Source organism: Dermochelys coriacea, chromosome 2, assembly GCF_009764565.3.
Source record: "Dermochelys coriacea isolate rDerCor1 chromosome 2, rDerCor1.pri.v4, whole genome shotgun sequence".
Classification (NCBI taxonomy): Eukaryota; Metazoa; Chordata; order Testudines; family Dermochelyidae; genus Dermochelys; species Dermochelys coriacea.
In genome coordinates, this window is record NC_050069.1 from 190,213,229 (window position 1) to 190,231,699 (window position 18,471).

The 18,471-nt window shown below is 38.6% G+C and overlaps 1 protein-coding gene across 3 annotated transcripts in view; it reads left to right on the forward strand.

Moving 5' to 3' along the window:
• The window catches only part of SACM1L (SAC1 like phosphatidylinositide phosphatase), a 72,000-nt gene extending 54,675 nt beyond the window's left edge, over window positions 1-17,325 (forward strand). For all 3 annotated transcript variants that reach the window (XM_038390645.2, XM_043508884.1, XM_043508885.1), the window contains exons 8-20: window positions 3,717-3,818; window positions 5,388-5,473; window positions 5,674-5,760; window positions 6,309-6,377; window positions 6,472-6,551; window positions 9,610-9,708; window positions 11,465-11,603; window positions 11,853-11,922; window positions 12,021-12,093; window positions 12,635-12,728; window positions 12,817-12,909; window positions 13,825-13,882; window positions 15,259-17,325. In XM_038390645.2, coding sequence (XP_038246573.1) covers window positions 3,717-3,818; window positions 5,388-5,473; window positions 5,674-5,760; window positions 6,309-6,377; window positions 6,472-6,551; window positions 9,610-9,708; window positions 11,465-11,603; window positions 11,853-11,922; window positions 12,021-12,093; window positions 12,635-12,728; window positions 12,817-12,909; window positions 13,825-13,882; window positions 15,259-15,395 — 1,187 coding nt within the window. In that variant the 3' untranslated portion in view covers window positions 15,396-17,325. The remainder of the gene's footprint in view (window positions 1-3,716; window positions 3,819-5,387; window positions 5,474-5,673; window positions 5,761-6,308; window positions 6,378-6,471; window positions 6,552-9,609; window positions 9,709-11,464; window positions 11,604-11,852; window positions 11,923-12,020; window positions 12,094-12,634; window positions 12,729-12,816; window positions 12,910-13,824; window positions 13,883-15,258) is intronic.
• The last annotated feature ends 1,146 nt before the right edge of the window (window positions 17,326-18,471 follow it).

Consider the following 18,471-nt stretch of genomic DNA (forward strand, 5'->3'; position numbering starts at 1 on the left):
CCTGAAAGAGACAAAAGGTTCAGATGTCCCATTTCCTTGCACCTTCTGTAGCAGTAACATCATCCCAGCCCCAGCCCTGTCTAAATGATATTTTTGATGGGACTTCAAAACTGCAGACCAGTGAGTGATGCCACCATCTGCCGATTTCCACACATCCTTTGGAGATCACCTGTCACTCTTTTTCCAAAGGTGGAGTGCAATAACAATGGACAAGTGGGTATTAAACATCATCCATTCTGGCTAGGCAATCAAATTGATCTCCCTGCCCTCTCCAAAACCCCATTGCTGCCTCTTTTAAGGGGTCATTTTCACAGAGATTGTCTAACAAGAAATAGAGTCCCGCCTACAGCGAGGAGTGGTAGAGCAGGTGTCTCTTCAACAGCAAGGAAAGGATTTTTATTCAATATACTTCCTAGTACCCAAAAAGAAGGGTGGCTAGAGACTCATCCTCAATCTATGCCAGCTCAACTGGTTTATCTGCAAACTGAAATTTCACCTGGTCATAGTGGCATCTATAATTCCATCCTGAAAAAGGTATGGGGTTTACAGCTCTCAGTATCAAGGATATGTACTTCCATGTGGACGTTTGTCCTGCTCACAGACTGGCCAAAGCCAATCAGAAAATCTCCAACTGTTTATCGTCATAGCGGAAAAAGTCTCGTGTCAGGCAATATCCTCACAGAGGATCTCTAAATGGATCTTGGACAGTATCTTACTCTTACTGGTTGTCTCATCTTCCTCCCACTCATGGGAGGGAGAGGGCATACTACAAGAGCACAAGCAATAGAATCCTCACACCCTCTTCTTCTTGAGTACTCCTTGTCAATAACCCACAGTGGAATACACATAAAGACCAGCACTCAGAGAAGATAAGTTACTTACCTAATAGTGATGAGGTTCTTCAAAATATGTGGTCTCTGTCTATATTCAACTACACACCCTCCTTCCCCTTCGCTTCACATCATTCGTGGATTTGTAGTACAGAAGAAACTGGAGAAGTGGTCAGTCTGCTCCATCCTTTATCTCCTCAGAGGCATAAGGAGAGCAAGGGCACGTGCGCAGACCACAAGACGCTGCTCTGTAGAATTCTCCCACTCCAGGTAAATGGAGCATGTGTATGCACAGTGGAATACTGATAGGGCCCACACGTCTTGAAGAACCTATAGTTACTATAAGGTAAGTAACTTTTTCTCATTTTTGTAAAACTTCTCTGGTATCTATCTTCATCTCTCTTGATTCAGAATAAGAGTGGAGAGATGGGGAATATGTCTAATTACCCCAAAATTCCATCCCTCCATTCTTAAATCCTCCGTAGGAGATCGATTGAGCCTACAATCTTAGGTTTATGGCAGTGTTGATAAAGATCCAAGTTTAGAGCTACTGCTTTTATTTCCTGCTAAATAGAAGCCAAGCCCTGATATATTTGAGGTGATATCTGGATCTACAAGGATTTTAAGAGTTTGAGTATGTGGTTCTAGGTCTAATTTTAGACCTTTTTAGATCCCTCTCTTGGAACTCCTTTATTGAGGGCATTTAGGGCAGCAAAGGATCTCTTCGTATATTCTCTTAACCTTAACCTCTTAAACTTGAACTAGTTGTTTGGATTTTTTTTTACAAAGAGTGCTGCCACAATTGTAAATGAAATCTGCAGTTTTGGCTTAATGTACAGTTACCCAACAAAGTGGGTTTCCTCCACAGGTTTTTTGTGGGGAAAAACACTTGGTGAGATGAAATTTGTGAGGTGAAATGTGTATATGTAAGTAATCAGTTGTATTTTTAAGAATTACAATTTTTTATGCTTGAATAAAAACCCAGAAAATTGATTTCTTTATTGGAATAAAACTTGCCTTGCAGACCTTAGCAAATAGTAAGATGGTTAACATATTGACTGTTCAAAAGAACAGGGCAGAGGGACAGGATAGCATGCCTATACTAAAAGCCTGTTAGTCTTGTCCTTTAAAGTTGTAGTTTTACCTTGCTGGCAATAGAGGGTAGTATGAATCTGTGTTCTGCATCCTGCTGCAGTAATTGAGGAGTGCTGCTTTCTGATATTAGTTTGATGCTGTATTATCTAACATCAACTGAAAGTAGTTATGACCTTGACAGAACTGAACTACTATGTTAAATTGCCAGCTCTTAGCAACTATCCCCTAACACGGGTGGCAAACCTGTGGATCCGGAGCCACATGCGGCTCTTCATAAGTTAATATGCGGCTCCTTGTATAGGCACTGACTCCGGGGCTGGAGCTACAGGCGCCAACATTCCAATGTGCTGGGGATGCTCACTGCTCAACCCCTGGCTCTGCCACAGGCCCTGTCCCCACTCCACCCCTTCCCACCCCATCCCCTGAGCTTGCCATGCCCTCGCTCCTCCCCCTCCCCCCCAGAGCCTCCTACATGCCACAGAACAGCTGAACAGCTGATTGGGAGGTGCAGGGAGGGAGGGGGAGGCACTGATCTGGAGGGCAGGAGTGCTGCCGGTGGGTGGGTGGGAGGTGCTGGGAGCGGATGGGTGGGAAGCTGATGGGAGGGCTGCTGACGAATTACTTTGAGTGGTAGCCGTATTAGGCTGTATCAGCAAAAACAACGAGGAGTCCTTGTGGCACCTTGGAGACTAACGAATTTATTTGGGCATAGGCTTTCGTGGGCTAAAACCCACTTCATCACAAAGCTTATGCCCAAATAAATTTGTTAGTCTCTAAGGTGCCACAAGGACTCATCATTGTTTTTGACATATTATTGTGGCTCTTTGGCAATGTACATTGGTTTAAATCATGGCTCCTTCTCAGGCTCAGGTTGGCCACCCCTGCCCTGACAGTAAGGACTAGAATCTGATACCAAAATGATGTGTAGGGCTTAATTAAAAGAACAGAAATCTCTGCATAAGCAGCTCCCCTTGGAGATTTCAGTAGGGCTGTGTACGTATAAGGACAGAATGTGGCCTATTGGCAACGTAACGTTGTCCTGCCATGGTTCTCCAGGAGCTTATTGTCAAGATGCTCATAGTGTGCAAGAGCATGATCAGGTTTGAAGGTTTCTTTTCTAATTCTGGTTGCAAAAGGTGGGAAAAATTACTTTTAGAAAAGATAAAGCATTTCAGAAAGTGCTTGGTCTGCAGTCTGAAATTTTTTTCCCTCTGAGTTAAGGCCATTATTTTTTTTATTTTATTTTTTTTTTTTTGGCCAGGGCCTGAGATCATACATATGGTGCTGATAGTATTGATCTATTTCTTTCATAGATTCATAGATACTAAGGTCAGAAGGGACCATTCTGATCATCTAGTTCGACCTCCTGCACAGCGCAGGCCACAGAATCTCACCCACCCACTCCTATGAAGTGCCATCATCAGAAGTGACAACGTTTTAATTTAAGTGAAAAACCTTTGAGACCAGTCTCAAATCTCTTCAAATCCTGTTTTCTCCTATTTATAATCACTTCATATTTTTTTTAGTTAATTAGCATCCCTTAAAACTTGCTCTGTCATGCATATACTAATTTGAGTATTAGGCTACTGACTCTGAAGTTAAATATCAATAAATAACTTGACATAGGGATAACAGTATATTTATACATATAGCTACACATCAATGAATGTTTGCAAAATCCTTTCTATTTATTTAATCATCATTTGGTCCTATGTCTGTGCCTGTTCCCTTTTATTTAAAAATACCATAGTAAACATTGCAACAGTTTGTGTTTCTTAACATTTTTACCAGTTATAGCTATGCACTCTTGTTCCATTAATGGAAAATATTTTGATTGGCTGCTTATCTCTAGAAGAAGCTGTTTCAGAGCTGGTGTACGTTACTATGTGAGAGGTAGGATGATGAATAATGCAACCACTGTTGGAACGGTCAACATATCTGTAACTCGTTAATTTTTTATTTTCAAATGGCATAGGTATTTAACCACTTACATTACTGTTGTGTTCCATTCTGTCATAACCTAATGTAATTTTTGTGCCAAATATTTTACTTCAGTGTAATAACTGGACAGAAAAACATCCTTGAGCACAAAGCTGTAGTTTCATCTGCAGATGCATCTATTAAACTGCAACCTCATTTATTGCTCCTTGAGGCATTTGATTTATGTTTAGTCCAAAAATTTAAAATGATGAGCATTTTAAATGAAACACTCGACAATACTGATTATCCTATAAATAAGCCGTTAATGGTGGTATTTACTTCAGTAAAATACCTTACATAAAATTTTCAAACTAATAAAGAACTTTTACAAGAAAACATTCTCATGTGCAGGGAAAGAAGATTTAAGCTGGGTTCCACACACACACACACACACACACACACACACACACACACACACACACACACACACACACACACACACACACACACACACACACACACACACACACACACACACACACACACACACACACACACACACACACACACAAGCGCCTAACTACAATTTTCATGTGTGTTTGTTTGGCATAGGATCCTTGGCTGTCTGTTATGTAGCAGTACGCTTTTCCCTGATTTTAGGCCAAAGGCTGAAAGGGAAGAAGACAGAAGTACTTTCTCCTTACCAATATCTGCATGTTACAGTTGAGGTGGAGGAGGGATAGCTCAGTGGTTTGAGCATTGGCCTGCTAAACCCAGGGTTGTGAGCTCAATCCTTGAGGGCATCGTTTGGGGTCTGGGGCAAAAATTGGGGATTGGTCCTGCTTTGAGCAGGGGGTTGGACTAGATGACCTCCTGAGATCCCTTCCAACCCTGATATTCTATGAGGTGCACTGAGGAAGTGTGGACAAACTTGTTGCTCCCTGTGCCATAATTTTCCCATTGGAAAGATAAATTTCAGTGTCTGCGCTTTGGTGTCTTTGTTCAGTATTAAAATAACCTAAATATTTAAGTTAACTATTAAGATGTGCTGACAGTATAATAAAGGCCCTGCACTGACTGAATGATAGCAATATCTAGGTCTGCTCTTCTGAAAAATCCATACCCTTGAGCAATTTTAGCTATGCCAATCTAACTTGCAATGTAGATGCAGCTAAGTTAATGGAAGAATGCTTCTATCAGTGTACCAACTGTCACTCTGGGAGGTGGTATTTCTACACAGACAGAAAATCACCTTCCATTGCTATATGCCGCATCTACACTATATAGTTGTGCAAGCATAGCTACAGTGTCGTAGATATGCCATTATAGTCCCCATAGTGTGGACATACCCCAAGTCTCTGCTTCATGAGCTGACAGTGTCTCAGAGGGTGGCTTTGATCTACAGAGGACACAGATTTCACTTATCTTCTGGCTATTCTGTATTGTTTCATCTTACTAACTGAAAAATGAGACCCCAATTCAAACCTAAAGCAATGGTGTTTGTGGCCAGCTGTGAACTGGATTCTGTTTTTTCTAACTCAGGTATTGATTCAGAAGGCCATGCAGCTAATTTTGTTGAAACAGAACAAATTGTACATTTCAATGGGAGCAAAGCTTCGTTTGTTCAGGTAAATTCAGTGGCTTATCAGAATTGATTGCATGACTAGCTTAAGTTCAGCTGGCAAGTCTTTATTTTCTTGTCTGCCCAAAACCTGATTTTACATTTAACAAGAAAAAACAAGTTAAAATACAGATGTCAGGAAGGTGTAATGAACAAGAACGTGAAATTGCATTTGTTGTTTAAGTTTCTGTTTCCTTTGTTTTCCAGACCCGTGGATCAATTCCTTTTTTCTGGTCACAGAGACCAAACCTCAAGTATAAGCCAAAGCCACAGATCAGCAAAGTAGTAAACCATGTATGTATGTGTGTTTCCTTGGATGTGTGGTGGTAAAATGGAATTTAGTGTTTGCATGGATAGAATGTGGTAATAAACTTAACATTGCTGCGCCTTCTCATTAACATACAGTATACTGTTTAAATCTGTTCTTAAAATAAAAGTCAAACCTTACCTTTAAAGTTGAAGTAGCAAGAGGCTTGGTCCAGTGTACTAGCTTTCTTTATCCATGAAGTCTTTGGCTCAAAGCTTGAATGAGGTCATAAGTATAAATGAATGCAGTAGTCTCTTCCTGGTTCTCATTTGTGTACAGTGATAAAAAACACTGCATTATTTGGCACAACTAGTAATTTATACAAGAGAAACCCAAGGCTGTTGCAGATGAGAGCTGAGGTGCATTGACAGACGGAGTGCAGATACTTGCCTCATTTAAGCACCACATTCTAATTCAGAAGACGACTTGTGCTGTTACATGAAGGGATTCTTGTAATGTAGCAGTTTTAGTAATTTACAGACCTATGCATCTCTAAAGACCTGTGATGTCACTTTTTTTCTCCTTTGTTTTCTAGATGGATGGCTTCCAGAGACATTTTGACTCTCAGATAATTAGCTATGGAAAACAAATGATTGTTAATTTGGTATGCCTTTAATTATTCTGCTTAGTTGAATTGTTTGCTCTCCTTCTTTTTTAACAAATTTGAATGATTGGTATTACCATTTCATTTTTCACAGGTTAACCAGAAGGGCTCAGAGAAGCCTCTTGAACAAACATTTGCAAAAATGGTAAACAACTTGGGAAATGGAATGGTCAGGTACATGTGAACTGAAATTATGATACATATGTGTATATTGTACATATCTGGCTCCTTTTAACAAGCTTAAATTAATAGTGTGATCAAATTGGTCATGGGGCCCTTATAAAATTTAACTTGCATGAGAATTGCATTTTTTAAAATACACATTGCTACTGCACTGCAGGAAAAGGACATGGTCCCTGCCAGAAGAGTTTGCAATCCAACTGGAAATGATAGGCATGGGATGCATGTAAAGGGAATTGTGAGACAGGACAACAGCATAAAAAGAAGGGAGTATGAGGGTTACAGTAATAAGAGCACATAGTTGTTTTGTGTAGTGGTGTGTCTTGAAAGTTCTACTTGTTTCTTTAAAGGGCAGGTAAGTGTTTTATTGACTTCCTGGAAGCGCATTTCTTCCATGATGAAAGAGGTGAGGCATTGCAGACCAAGGGGTTCCAGGTGTGAAGTCGCATGGAAAAAAGACACCAAGACAAGGTCATTAGGTGTGCAGCCTAAATGGAGTATAGGGGCCACAGGAGTGTGGAAAGCACATAAATTATTGTTAAATGTTCATGATTGCAGAAGTTGCAGGTGCATGGACAGTTTAACAGTGATGATTCATCATTTTAAAACAGTAATCTTCATTTATTGACTTGCTTTCTCTTTTTAATCATGTTCTTGAATATTGAGAGAATAATATGGATTTTTCACAAAGCTTAAAATTTTTATTTTTTTCATCTCAGAGATTCTCCTGTAAGGGACTTGGGGACTCCTGACATGAACAAATGTCTAACAAGTTTAGGGGCCAAATCCTGCCCTCTAGAATGAATGCATATTCTTAATGACTTCTGTAGAACCTGCACATGCACATTTAAGGGCAAAATTTAGCTGTGAATGCAGTTAATCTTACTTGTATAGTATGCATTTGCATTGAATTTTTAGTTGTTTCCGTTCGATCGATCCCCATTTTACAAGGCTCTTACAGAAGGACAAGGAATTAGATTACTCACATTTTTCTGTACCTTGCTGCCCTCTACCCCTTCCAACAGTTGCAATAGTTTTGCTGTAGATTTTCATATGTACGCATATATGTTGTGAAGAGGAAGACATGTTTTTAAGAGCACTTCCAATGTAGAGTTTCTATTCAGTTTTCAAGGCTGGTATTGGTTACATCTTTAAGAGATAAATGACTTGTGGGATTCCTTGCACTATTTTCTGTAGAACTAAAAGCCATTTTACAGAAACTGAAGTGTAAAATCCTATCTCTGGCCTGTTTTTTTTCCTCAGTTATAAGTTCAGCAGATGTTAACATTTAAAAAAATAATGGTAACAGTCCTATTTTTAGCAAAAAATAGGGTTTTGCTACTTTAATTGCTTTGCATGGCACCTCCTGCCATCAATAATCATTCCCAATTTATGAATGCCACCTCCAGTCCTGCACAAACCATCTAGAAGAGTCTTTGTTTTTTATTAAACAGTTTCCCCCATCCCCACCCCAAGAAATGTACTCCTGTTGTCTAAAGCAAAGGCATACTTTTGCAGCCTGAACTTGTTTAATTTCTCTGCCCTTGTTTGGTCTCATCTTAACCTCTTTGTATAGATTCTGAACTCTTATAACTTGATGACTATCATTTTTAATTTCCTATTTGGAAATGAGCACCCTATTGCCATTAACTGGTGGTGGTTGTTTTTTATTTGCTAGTGCTTGCTGCTATTTGATATTTGAGCTCTTACTGCCAGTTTACTGAATTTTGCCAAACTTTTCTCATCGTGGCCCACCTGCCTTTTGTCCCGTTTCTGCCTTTCTCCTCTTCTAAAGTTCCCATTCTTCGCCCATTCATTCCTTTGTACATTATATACTAGCTCCACCTCTTCGCCTCTGTTTCAGGAAATATATAAATATCATTTCTAGCTTTTTAAACTACATACAAAGCAGAAAGCGGCTTAGAAAAAAGCAAATGCAGGTCCATCTGCCCATCCTTCTTTCCCCATGTTGTCTTGTAAATATGGTAAATGAACACTCTGATTGGAAGCACTTCAGGACAGGGACCATGTCTTTTTAGTTAAGTTGCCATACACACTTCCCTGCACCTTTTTGGGAAAAAGGTAATTAGACAGAAGTGATTTTGTAAAATACTAGTGAACATGAGCTTCCTTATCCTGTTTCTAGAGTGTGGAATCATCTAAAGCAGTAAGAAAAGGAGTACTTGTGGCACCTTAGAGACTAACAAATTTATTAGAGCATAAGCTTTCGTGAGCTACAGCTCACTTCATCGGATGCATCCGATGAAGTGAGCTGTAGCTCACGAAAGCTTATGCTCTAATAAATTTGTTAGTCTCTAAGGTGCCACAAGTACTCCTTTTCTTTTTGCAAATACAGACTAACACGGCTGCTACTCTGAAACCAATCTAAAGCAGTGGTTCTCAACCAGGGGTCTGGGGCCCCCTGGGGGGCCATGAGCAGATTTCAGGGATCTACCAAGCAGGGCCAGCATAGACTCACTGGGGCCCAGAGCGGAAAGCTGAAGTCCCACCGGATGGGGCTGAAGCTCGAGTCCTTGAGCCCCAACACCAAGGGCTGAAGCCAAAGCCTGAGCAGCTTAGCGTCACAGGAGCCCCTGTGGCATGGGGCCCTAGGCAATTGCCCTGCTTGCTATCCCCTACCGCAGGCCCTGGCTTATATATGCAGAAAACCAGTTGTGGCACAGGTGAGCCGTGGAGTTTTTATAGCATGTTGGGAAGGCCTCCAAAAGAAAAAGATTGAGAACCACTGATCTAAAAGAGTGCAGAAATTTGCATCCTCAAAATGTGCAAGGTGATATTTTGGAAGAGGACAGAAAAGCAGAAAACATGTCCTTTGATATTTATGGAACTCAGTTTCAAAGAATTGCTCTTAAATGTTGGCTGATGATGGCAAATCTTCATCTGAAGATCATTTTTCTGCACTTCAATATTTAAAAATCTTTTTTTCCTTTGAAAAAATTACCTTTTTAAAAATACAACTGTACTGTGATCTCTTCAGAGCAGTGAAGAGGGCTGTGAATTTATTTGATCAGATGTGCTTGTCTCTGAATAGATATATAGCATTTGACTTTCATAAAGAATGCAGTCGAATGAGGTGGGACCGACTCCAGCTTTTGATGGATCAACTCTCAGAACAACAAGATGAGTTTAGGTAATTTGTCTCGCTATAGCACTATGTGGACATCTTGTGGTGGCTAGCATAAAGTGATAGATTGTTACATGCCCAGCAGATTCATAGAGCAGAATCGGTAGTCTCAAAAGTAGATCACTTTCTCATATGGATTCTATGGCCTTGAGTTGAAGATGCATATGCAAATGAGATAAAGATTACAGGGTGGAGTCTGCAGATATCTTTGTGTGATCTCTCACTCCTGCTCAGTAGTGAAGTAGAGGCCTTAATGTGGTTTATAATGCACTCACCATGGTTTTGCTTCTGTGAAGGAGAATTAAATGTCCCTCTTGGAGAAGGGATTTGGGGGGGTAAACACAAGTCTGCCTATTACATGGGAATGAGAAATTACCAAGCACAACTGCTTATCTGTTTTCAGTGTGATAATTTCATATGCAGTATTAATGCCATACGTGAGCAACCAGACACCAACCCGTCCTGACTTTTTTTTATTTATATTTGGATTCACAGAAAAGTAGCAAATGTCCAACTTGATTTGATGTCCTTTCCCCCAATAAAGTTATTTCATATATTAAATGAATTTGTATGATCTATTTGAAGTTGTTGCTTAATGCATTAGTCTTTATTTTATTATTCACTGCTCACAGATTTACAGGTTATGAAGCGAAACCTATTTACGTTGTAGTTCTGCTTCTTTGAAGATCTCATCATCACCATTTGGGTCTCAAGTCTACAGCATGAGGCAGACCAGGAACTCCTATATCTAGTAATTTGAGGGCTACACCCCCACTTCTACACAGGTGGTTGTCTACCCCCCTGTAATGTGAGGAACAGCCCACTGAAACCTCTCCCAGTTCCATTTATGAATAAAAGCTTGAACCATTGATCTAGGCTGACATAAATGCCTCACTCTGTAGGGATAGTACAAACCAAACATGCTCCTGGGGATATCAATACATATATAAAAATCTGAAAAGGAGCAGCCCATAAAGTCTAAGAGGAGGTGAACAGAGAAGAATCATGTGAGCTCTTCAAAGAAGCAGAATGAACAAGTTAATTTTGTCTTTAAAATACCAGCTATATAGGATTCTCAATCCTAGAATGAGCAACTGAGACATGTCTTAAAACTAATAATACACTGTAGCAGGTAGTGAACTATGTAGGCATATGCCAAAACCAGTCAGCTTCCCTTAAATAAAGGGATGGAACTGATGTCTCAAAATAAGGCATTGCACAACATTATTTGATTTGTTTTATGAAGAGTCCTCCAAATATGGCTAACACTAGGGGGCTGGAGAGTTTGGGCTATCTTGAAAATTAGATTCTGCAGGCCTGAGACAAAGAAGCAGCATTCTTTTCTAGAGGCTGAAGCCAAGTCTTTGTAATTGTCTTGGATTGTGGTTATTACCATGTATACATCATGATTACAACATATACTTGAAGCCGGAAGTGGAATCTGCTCTTCTTCCAAAAGGTAATACCAAGGTTCATAGCAACTGCAAGCTAAGTTATTGACGTGTGTAATGCAATAGGATAACCATTTAGACACTGTTCCTGATAACACTATGCATTCACTATCTGCTACGGAAACAAAAATATAAATAATATGTTATGAAATAAAATTAAACACAAATGGCAAAGAATTTAACTTGGGAAAAGATTCTGTTTTGGGTAACTAAAAAAAACCTGTTAAAGTATGCAGTCATAGAACATATTTTGAAGTGGATTATTTTAGGTACCTATTTATATACACATTTAAATGTGTCGTGGATCTTAGTTATTTTCTAGTTGATTCTGATGGTAAAGTGGTGACTCAGCAGGACGGAATATTCCGCAGTAATTGCATGGACTGCCTGGATCGGACTAATGTGATTCAGAGCCTATTAGCACGTCGTTCTCTGCAAGCACAGCTTCAGGTCAAGATTTTTTATAGTTTACTTTTGTTTTTCAAAGCTCTTTCTGTGGGGGAGGGAGGATGGATCCTCTGTCGGGGATTAAGTACAACTAAACTTTGTAGCAGCTTGCATTCATAAATTTCTTAAAGACCTGCTTGATATTAAAATGTACTGTCCAGCTTTTAGCTGGAAGAAAAAGCTATGTCCCACATAACTTAAATATTGACTTCTCTGAGATGCTATTGAATTGTAGTGTGTTTTTTGTTCTAGAGGTTAGGTGTTCTGCATGTTGGACAGAGAATTGAAGAACAAGCAGAATTTGAAAAAATCTACAAAAATGGTAGGTTTGTCTTTAAAGTTAAATTACTATTTTTCAAATAAGGACCCGTCAGCCTTTTTTAAAGGAAAACAGACATAATTCTATTTCTCTGTTCACAGCATGGGCTGATAATGCGAATGCTTGTGCCAAACAATATGCTGGAACTGGTGCCTTAAAGACAGACTACACAAGGCAAGTTAGAGACGGTTCTGTTTTGAGAACAATGCATTTTTGTAACTTAATTATCTACAGATTGAAATTTCAATTTTCCAGACACACATTAACATGTAAGTTGGTAATATTAACTACCTCTTACTAGAAAAATTCAGCCTATGTCAACATGATATTATAAACAATAATATACCTTTTGTAGTTTAAAAAAACATTAAAAATCAGGAAATAAAATCAATATGGGTTTATAAAATATTCCATCTTGTTTTATTGCATGATGGAAAACTGAGTCTTTGAGAAACCATTTTCCTGACTTTACTCACAGATCTTTCCACCCTTTCTTAAAACTTTTGTTCATAAAAATCTACTGCCTATAGGAGTTAGAGTGCAGAGGCAGCACTAGACAGTTGCATCTTTGTCCTTAAGTATAAATAGAAACTCTATATGATTGTTAATACAAACCTGAAAGGATTATAAAAATGAACATCACTTAGTATAACTTTCTACTTTCAATTTGCAAACAAATTAGTTCTAATATGCTCATAAAACCACTTTTTTATAGAACTGGGAAGAGAACTCAGTGGGGCCTAATAATGGATGGCTGGAACTCATTAATACGTTACTACAAGAACAACTTTTCTGATGGATTTAGACAAGTAAGTTGGATTTTTTTTTTTTTTTTGCAGATAGATACTTAGTCTAAATGCTATGCATTTTAATTCTGTATGTATGTTTCTGTTATAGGATGCTATTGATCTGTTTCTTGGAAATTATTCAGTGGATGAAGTAGAGTCTGTCAGCCCTCTACATATACAGAAAGACTGGAAGTTCTTGGCTGTAAGGATTTTTTTTTAATAAGCTTTGATTCACACTCTTTTGGAAACTAAATGCTTTGTTTCTTTTATTTGCTTCAGTAAATCTAAGTAGTTATTGACTGTTTGTTGATGTGGGGCCGTTTGTGTCTTCTGGTCCTTTTTTTTTTATAGTAGCCACTAACAGGAAGACTCTAAGTCCAGAACATCAGCCATGACACAACGGGAGCATCCCGTAGACATGGAGTTGGAAGGAAAGGTGCTCTTTGACCAATTGTGCCCCTACTAGCAAGAGATCCAAGAAGAATCCCAATCTTTCTTTGTCTGTTCATTAAGAAAGAAAAATGCTTATCCCTTTCCACTTTTAATGTAATAAGAGCCATCGTTGATCTAAAAAAAATCATGAAGATGTCATCTCACAACATCAAATGCTGTATGCAGGCAAATACTGGTTTCTCTTCTCTTCAGTGTCGGTGCCAAGACAGTCAGGAAGGGGAGGCTAAGCACTTATTGAATTTCAAAACTGCAGTTATGACAAAAAAGGTCACTGTGGAACACAAGGGAAATGGAAAAAGTAGTATGGAGAATACCTACACTGACCCCTTCTGTTCTGTACACTCAGTACACAAGTGGGATAGATTAACACTGGAGGCTTATGCAGGGTTGTTCAAATACCCAAACAGAACTAATGAACTTGATCTTTCAGTGAGCCTAAACAGGCAGAAACCAAGCATATTATCCTCCAATCTTAAATATATAGTTAAAGAATTATTTAGATTAAGTCTAAAACTCAGAAGAAGACTGTTTTACCAAATCAGGACGTCAAAGAAATGATGTAACTTTACCTGCTACAAAGCGAATTATAAATATAATTTCTTGAAGGAAATAATCAATACAATCATGTATATCCTTTTTTAATTCTGTTTTTCTTCTTCCGCAGTTGCCTATTATTATGGTCGTTGCTTTCTCAATGTGCATTATCTGTTTGCTTATGGCTGGTAAGTCACTATTTGGTGTACATTTGAAAAATTCACTTGCAGGCATACACTTAAGATGTTGGAAGCTATTCACTGGGTATGTGCTGATGAGTTATGAGATATTCAGGTCATACCTCTAACCATACAATCTGGAGCTATGCATTTCTGGGTCAGGCCTGGTCAGTATTTGGATGGGAAAGCTCAGATGCTACAGAAAGTAGTGCTGGACGTTCAGCAGATGGCACTCTTCCCTCTGATGTTGAATCAATGTTACTGCGAGATATTATGAGTAATCGCTTCTCCTTAACCTGATGGTTGAATCAGGTATAAAATTGTTAGTTAATAATCCAATGGCACTTCTTAAAGGAGCAGAATTGAGAACGCTGACATCCACACCAGCCCCCTATTTGGGTGGTTATGTTCTGCTTCCCTGAAACTCCCCCCTCTATTTCAGTTGGATAAGGTATTCACTTGGAGTATCTCTACAATTGCGGGGGTAGGGAATCTCAGAGCCTAGGTCTGCAAACTCTGACTCATGCTATGGCACTAAAAATAGCAGAGTAGATGTTCCTGCTTGGGCTGGAGTTTGGTCTCTGAGACTCTCCTCCCTTGCTGGGTTTCAGTGCCCAAGCAGGAACATTTACATTACTGTTTTTAGCACTGTAGTGGGAATCCCATGAGCCCGAGTCTGTTGACCCAGGCTCTGAAACTTATTGCCACATGGCTGCTTTTTTTGCAGTCTAGATGTACCCTGAATGACCTAAACTCCTGTGTTGGTGTGTGCTGTTAAATCAGGGGTTCTCAAACTGGGGGTCATGACCCCTCAGGGGTTGCGAGATTACTTGAGGGTCGTGGGCTATCTGTCTCCATCCCCAAACCCTGCTAGGCCTCCAGCATTTATAATAATGTTAAATATAAAAAAAGTGTGTTTTAATTTATAAAAGGGGTCACCCTCAGAGGCTTGCTGTGTAAAAGGGGTCATGAATACAAAAGTTTGAGAAAAGTTAAATGGTTACCAATCTTCCTCCTTTTGCTTAGAGACTGACAGCATTTCAGTGGCAGGTCAAGTGTTTGCTATATAAGTCGTAAATCAGTTTTATGTTATGAAATTGCTTTGGAATCTCTATGAATTAAGGGCTATATGAATGTCAATTTTTAGCCATTGTAAATTAGCCTTTGCTTAACAGTAGAACGTTAGTTTCCGAGCTAGAAAACTCTCAGAAGGAAATACACAGTACAAAATAACAGGCTCTAGTATATGTGAAGCTGATCTGAAATTTCAGTTCTTGATAAAAGCTTCCTTATGAGCACTTCGCTAACTATTTTATTGTCACGCTAAAAATGATCTCTCCACTATTTGTTGAAAATGACGTACTGTAATGTTTATCTGATTACAGGTGATACATGGACTGAGACACTGGCTTATGTGCTCTTCTGGGGAACTGCAAGCTTTGGAACTTTAGCTATCATCTTTTACAATGGCAAGGATTTTGTAGATGCACCAAAACTGGTCCAGAAAGAGAAGATGGACTGAATTTGTGTGTGTGGAAAGCGGCTTAGCATGGAGGACTCCTCAAGCCATACTTGGAGTCTCTACTGACCTGCTTTCCACACCAACTAGTGGTCTTTCTAGCTTTCATCTTTGTGGAGAGAAAAAGTAAATTGTGTCCTTCAGTTGGTGGTGGTAATTTACAGTTTTGATCTGGTTTTAGAGTTTTAGTCACAATGATCTTTGGAATATTGCATTAATTGGGGAGGTTGCTCTCATAACAAGATATTTTGGCTTTCACCTGTAAGTTATCAGTGTTGTCTGTGGAGTATTATAGGATATGAACTGGCCTACTAAGCTGACAGCCCAGCAGGGCAGTTTCATTCAAACATGTTCTCATAATCTTAACCGAGATCTCTGGTTCTGTTCACGTCGCCATATCCCGCTGTGGCAGTGTTAGTAATATAGAGTCACATCATGTTCTTTGAGCTAATATAGCATTCCTACTAAGAAGTTTTCTTTCTAGACTTTCAGCTGGGTTTCATTTGTCATCATAAAAGCAGTCACTGTTAGCACGATTCCTTTGCATATTTTCATTAGGGTAGAGAATCATACCTTACTGTCGAAATGCAAGTCTTCTGTTCTGCCTCATCTAGGGCTGATGCAATATTCTATTAAATCATTGGGAGGGTGAGTTATTGGTGGACATTTCTGAAGTTGCAAATATCTTGCACTACCTAACTACTGCAATCTTCAGATGACTTTTTATTACAGCTATATAGCAATTTAAGTGTGATTCAGAAGGACAAATAAGGTTTGTCTTTTTTTAAGATGTAAATTAAATCAAAGAATGTAAAACTTCTTTACTGTGTTTATTGACCCTCATGCTAAAGGTCCAAAGTATTCCATAGTTAAAGAATAGTCACAATGTATAAGGTACACCTCATTGTTTTACTAATTGCCTGCTTCTATAGTTTTTGGTTACGTAGGGATAACTTGTGAAAGAAAGAATACAAATCTTCGAGGTGACAGTTTTCTGCTAAATTCCATATTTCCACTTGGGGGAGGCAGCAGCAGCTTGCTTTTCATGCATGATAAAACTCTAAAAATTAAGCTATGAAAATAATTTGTTCTGATTATCAGTAAATGTGTGTCTTTAAATTTAGTGCTTCCAATCTACATAAAATAGCTAATCTGAATCAAGGACCAATTTTAAACTATTTTGTCACTTATTTTATGATTTCTGTTCAAACCAGACATGAAATTTGCTTACGGCACTGTGCATTGTTTAATATTTCGTGTAAGTACAGTTGTATATCCAGATTGCAATTATGAAGATAAAATATTAGGAAAAAAGTGTAGAATACTAGAGTTAGTATGGTTGTCATTAATGCCCTGGAACACACAACATTGCATCATCAGTGTTTAATTGTGTTATGATTGAAAATATGTACAGTTTTTTTGCAATAACTGTTCATTTTAACCGTGAATGTTTCTGAAGGCCTCTTTGGGTTTTGTTAAACATTACCTGTTCATAAGCACTACTAATAAAAATGCAGAGTACCTGTTTGCTTTTAGATGCTACAGTGGAAATACCAGTTGACAGTTTAACTAAGAAATTCTCTGTAACTTAATCTCAGACATCAACTCCATAATGGGGAAGAAAGTATAAGAACTCTATAGTTTAAATATTTAAATAATGGCTTGTATGCCTCATTGGCAGGTGATGTTTTGAAATTTAGCTCAACTGTCTTACAGTGTGTATCTAAATCTTTCCGTGCATCTCCCATTATTAGTTTGTTGCAACGAAGACCAAACCTGGACTGCTACTATAACCACATTGCAAGAACTAGACTAATGTAGGTTTTGAAACTTGGAAGGGCATCTGTATTCCAATGCTTTGCAAGGAGATTGTATTTCTAAATTCACATATGGTGTACTCATAAATGACAATAAAACTTTAATCTTTTCTAGATCCTGACCGTTCCATTTCTGTATTTTAGTTGAAGGGTTAAAAAAATGCAAACTTTAAACGTTGTTTCTTGGAAATTGCTGTTCATCAAAAGGTACATTCTGAATGGTTAATCTCTAAATACAAAATTAAAGGCTTCTATTTTTATACTTAATCCACTAAAAGTTTAGTTTAAAACTAAGATTTTAATTAGCATATGTTCCATTTTCCTCTGCCAAGTATGGATTTTACCTTTCTGAAAAAAGAAGTGTTTGGGAGACAAAGGAGAGAGTTAAGTAGGGAGTCCAACTTCAGGTCTTATTTCTAGAGTCTATTCTTTGTCCCTCCCTTTACAAGGCCATTTTAGACTGCTGTTCTTGATTGGCTCACAGAGTGTTAGACACACGAGGTGAATACTGCACATCTTCAGAAAAACTGCTAAAGTAGTGGTATTACAATCAGCTCCTTCTATATTTGCTTTCATGACCTTTTTGTATCCTCAAAATTAGAAGAATGGTAGACTACCAAGGAATCACATTTATCAGAAACCTGCTAGAAACAGATCCCTGAAGAGGGGGGCACTCTTGTGTATATATTCCAAAGATTCAGAAGAGGATGTTTCTGAACTCTGAATCTAAACTTTTGGCAGACTTTGGACTCTAGCCCTTAAATTTAAGAGAGACCAACCATACATTTATATCAAGATGATACTGAACTAAAAGTTGCTATGGATGATGATTCTGTTCCTCCTTTGGCATTTTTGAAAAGGGTGGGTGAAATAATAGAAAGTGTGACAAGGTGAAGATAGTATATGTGAGCTGTACAGCAGAAGAATGTCTGTAATTCATTGAAAACGGGCACATCTGAATTTATAGAAGCTTTTTATTTCCGTTCCAGTTTGACAGTACAAATGCACCTTAAAAACACCACAAGCTACAGCTACTACTGCATATCAAATTTAAATGGGATACTGAAATGCATCCAACTCTCCACTGCAGAGTAGCAGCTAATCAGACAACATCATTCACAAGTGGGAAAAGGGGAATTTTGGTTAACAAGTCTTTTTCCTTAAAAATGCCATGGAGTCTCTACTGCCAGTACAAAGTAGCTAAGAGCTTGGTTATTTGTTTTGTTTTTTTAAAGTATCATGTTTAACTAAGGGCACAGAGC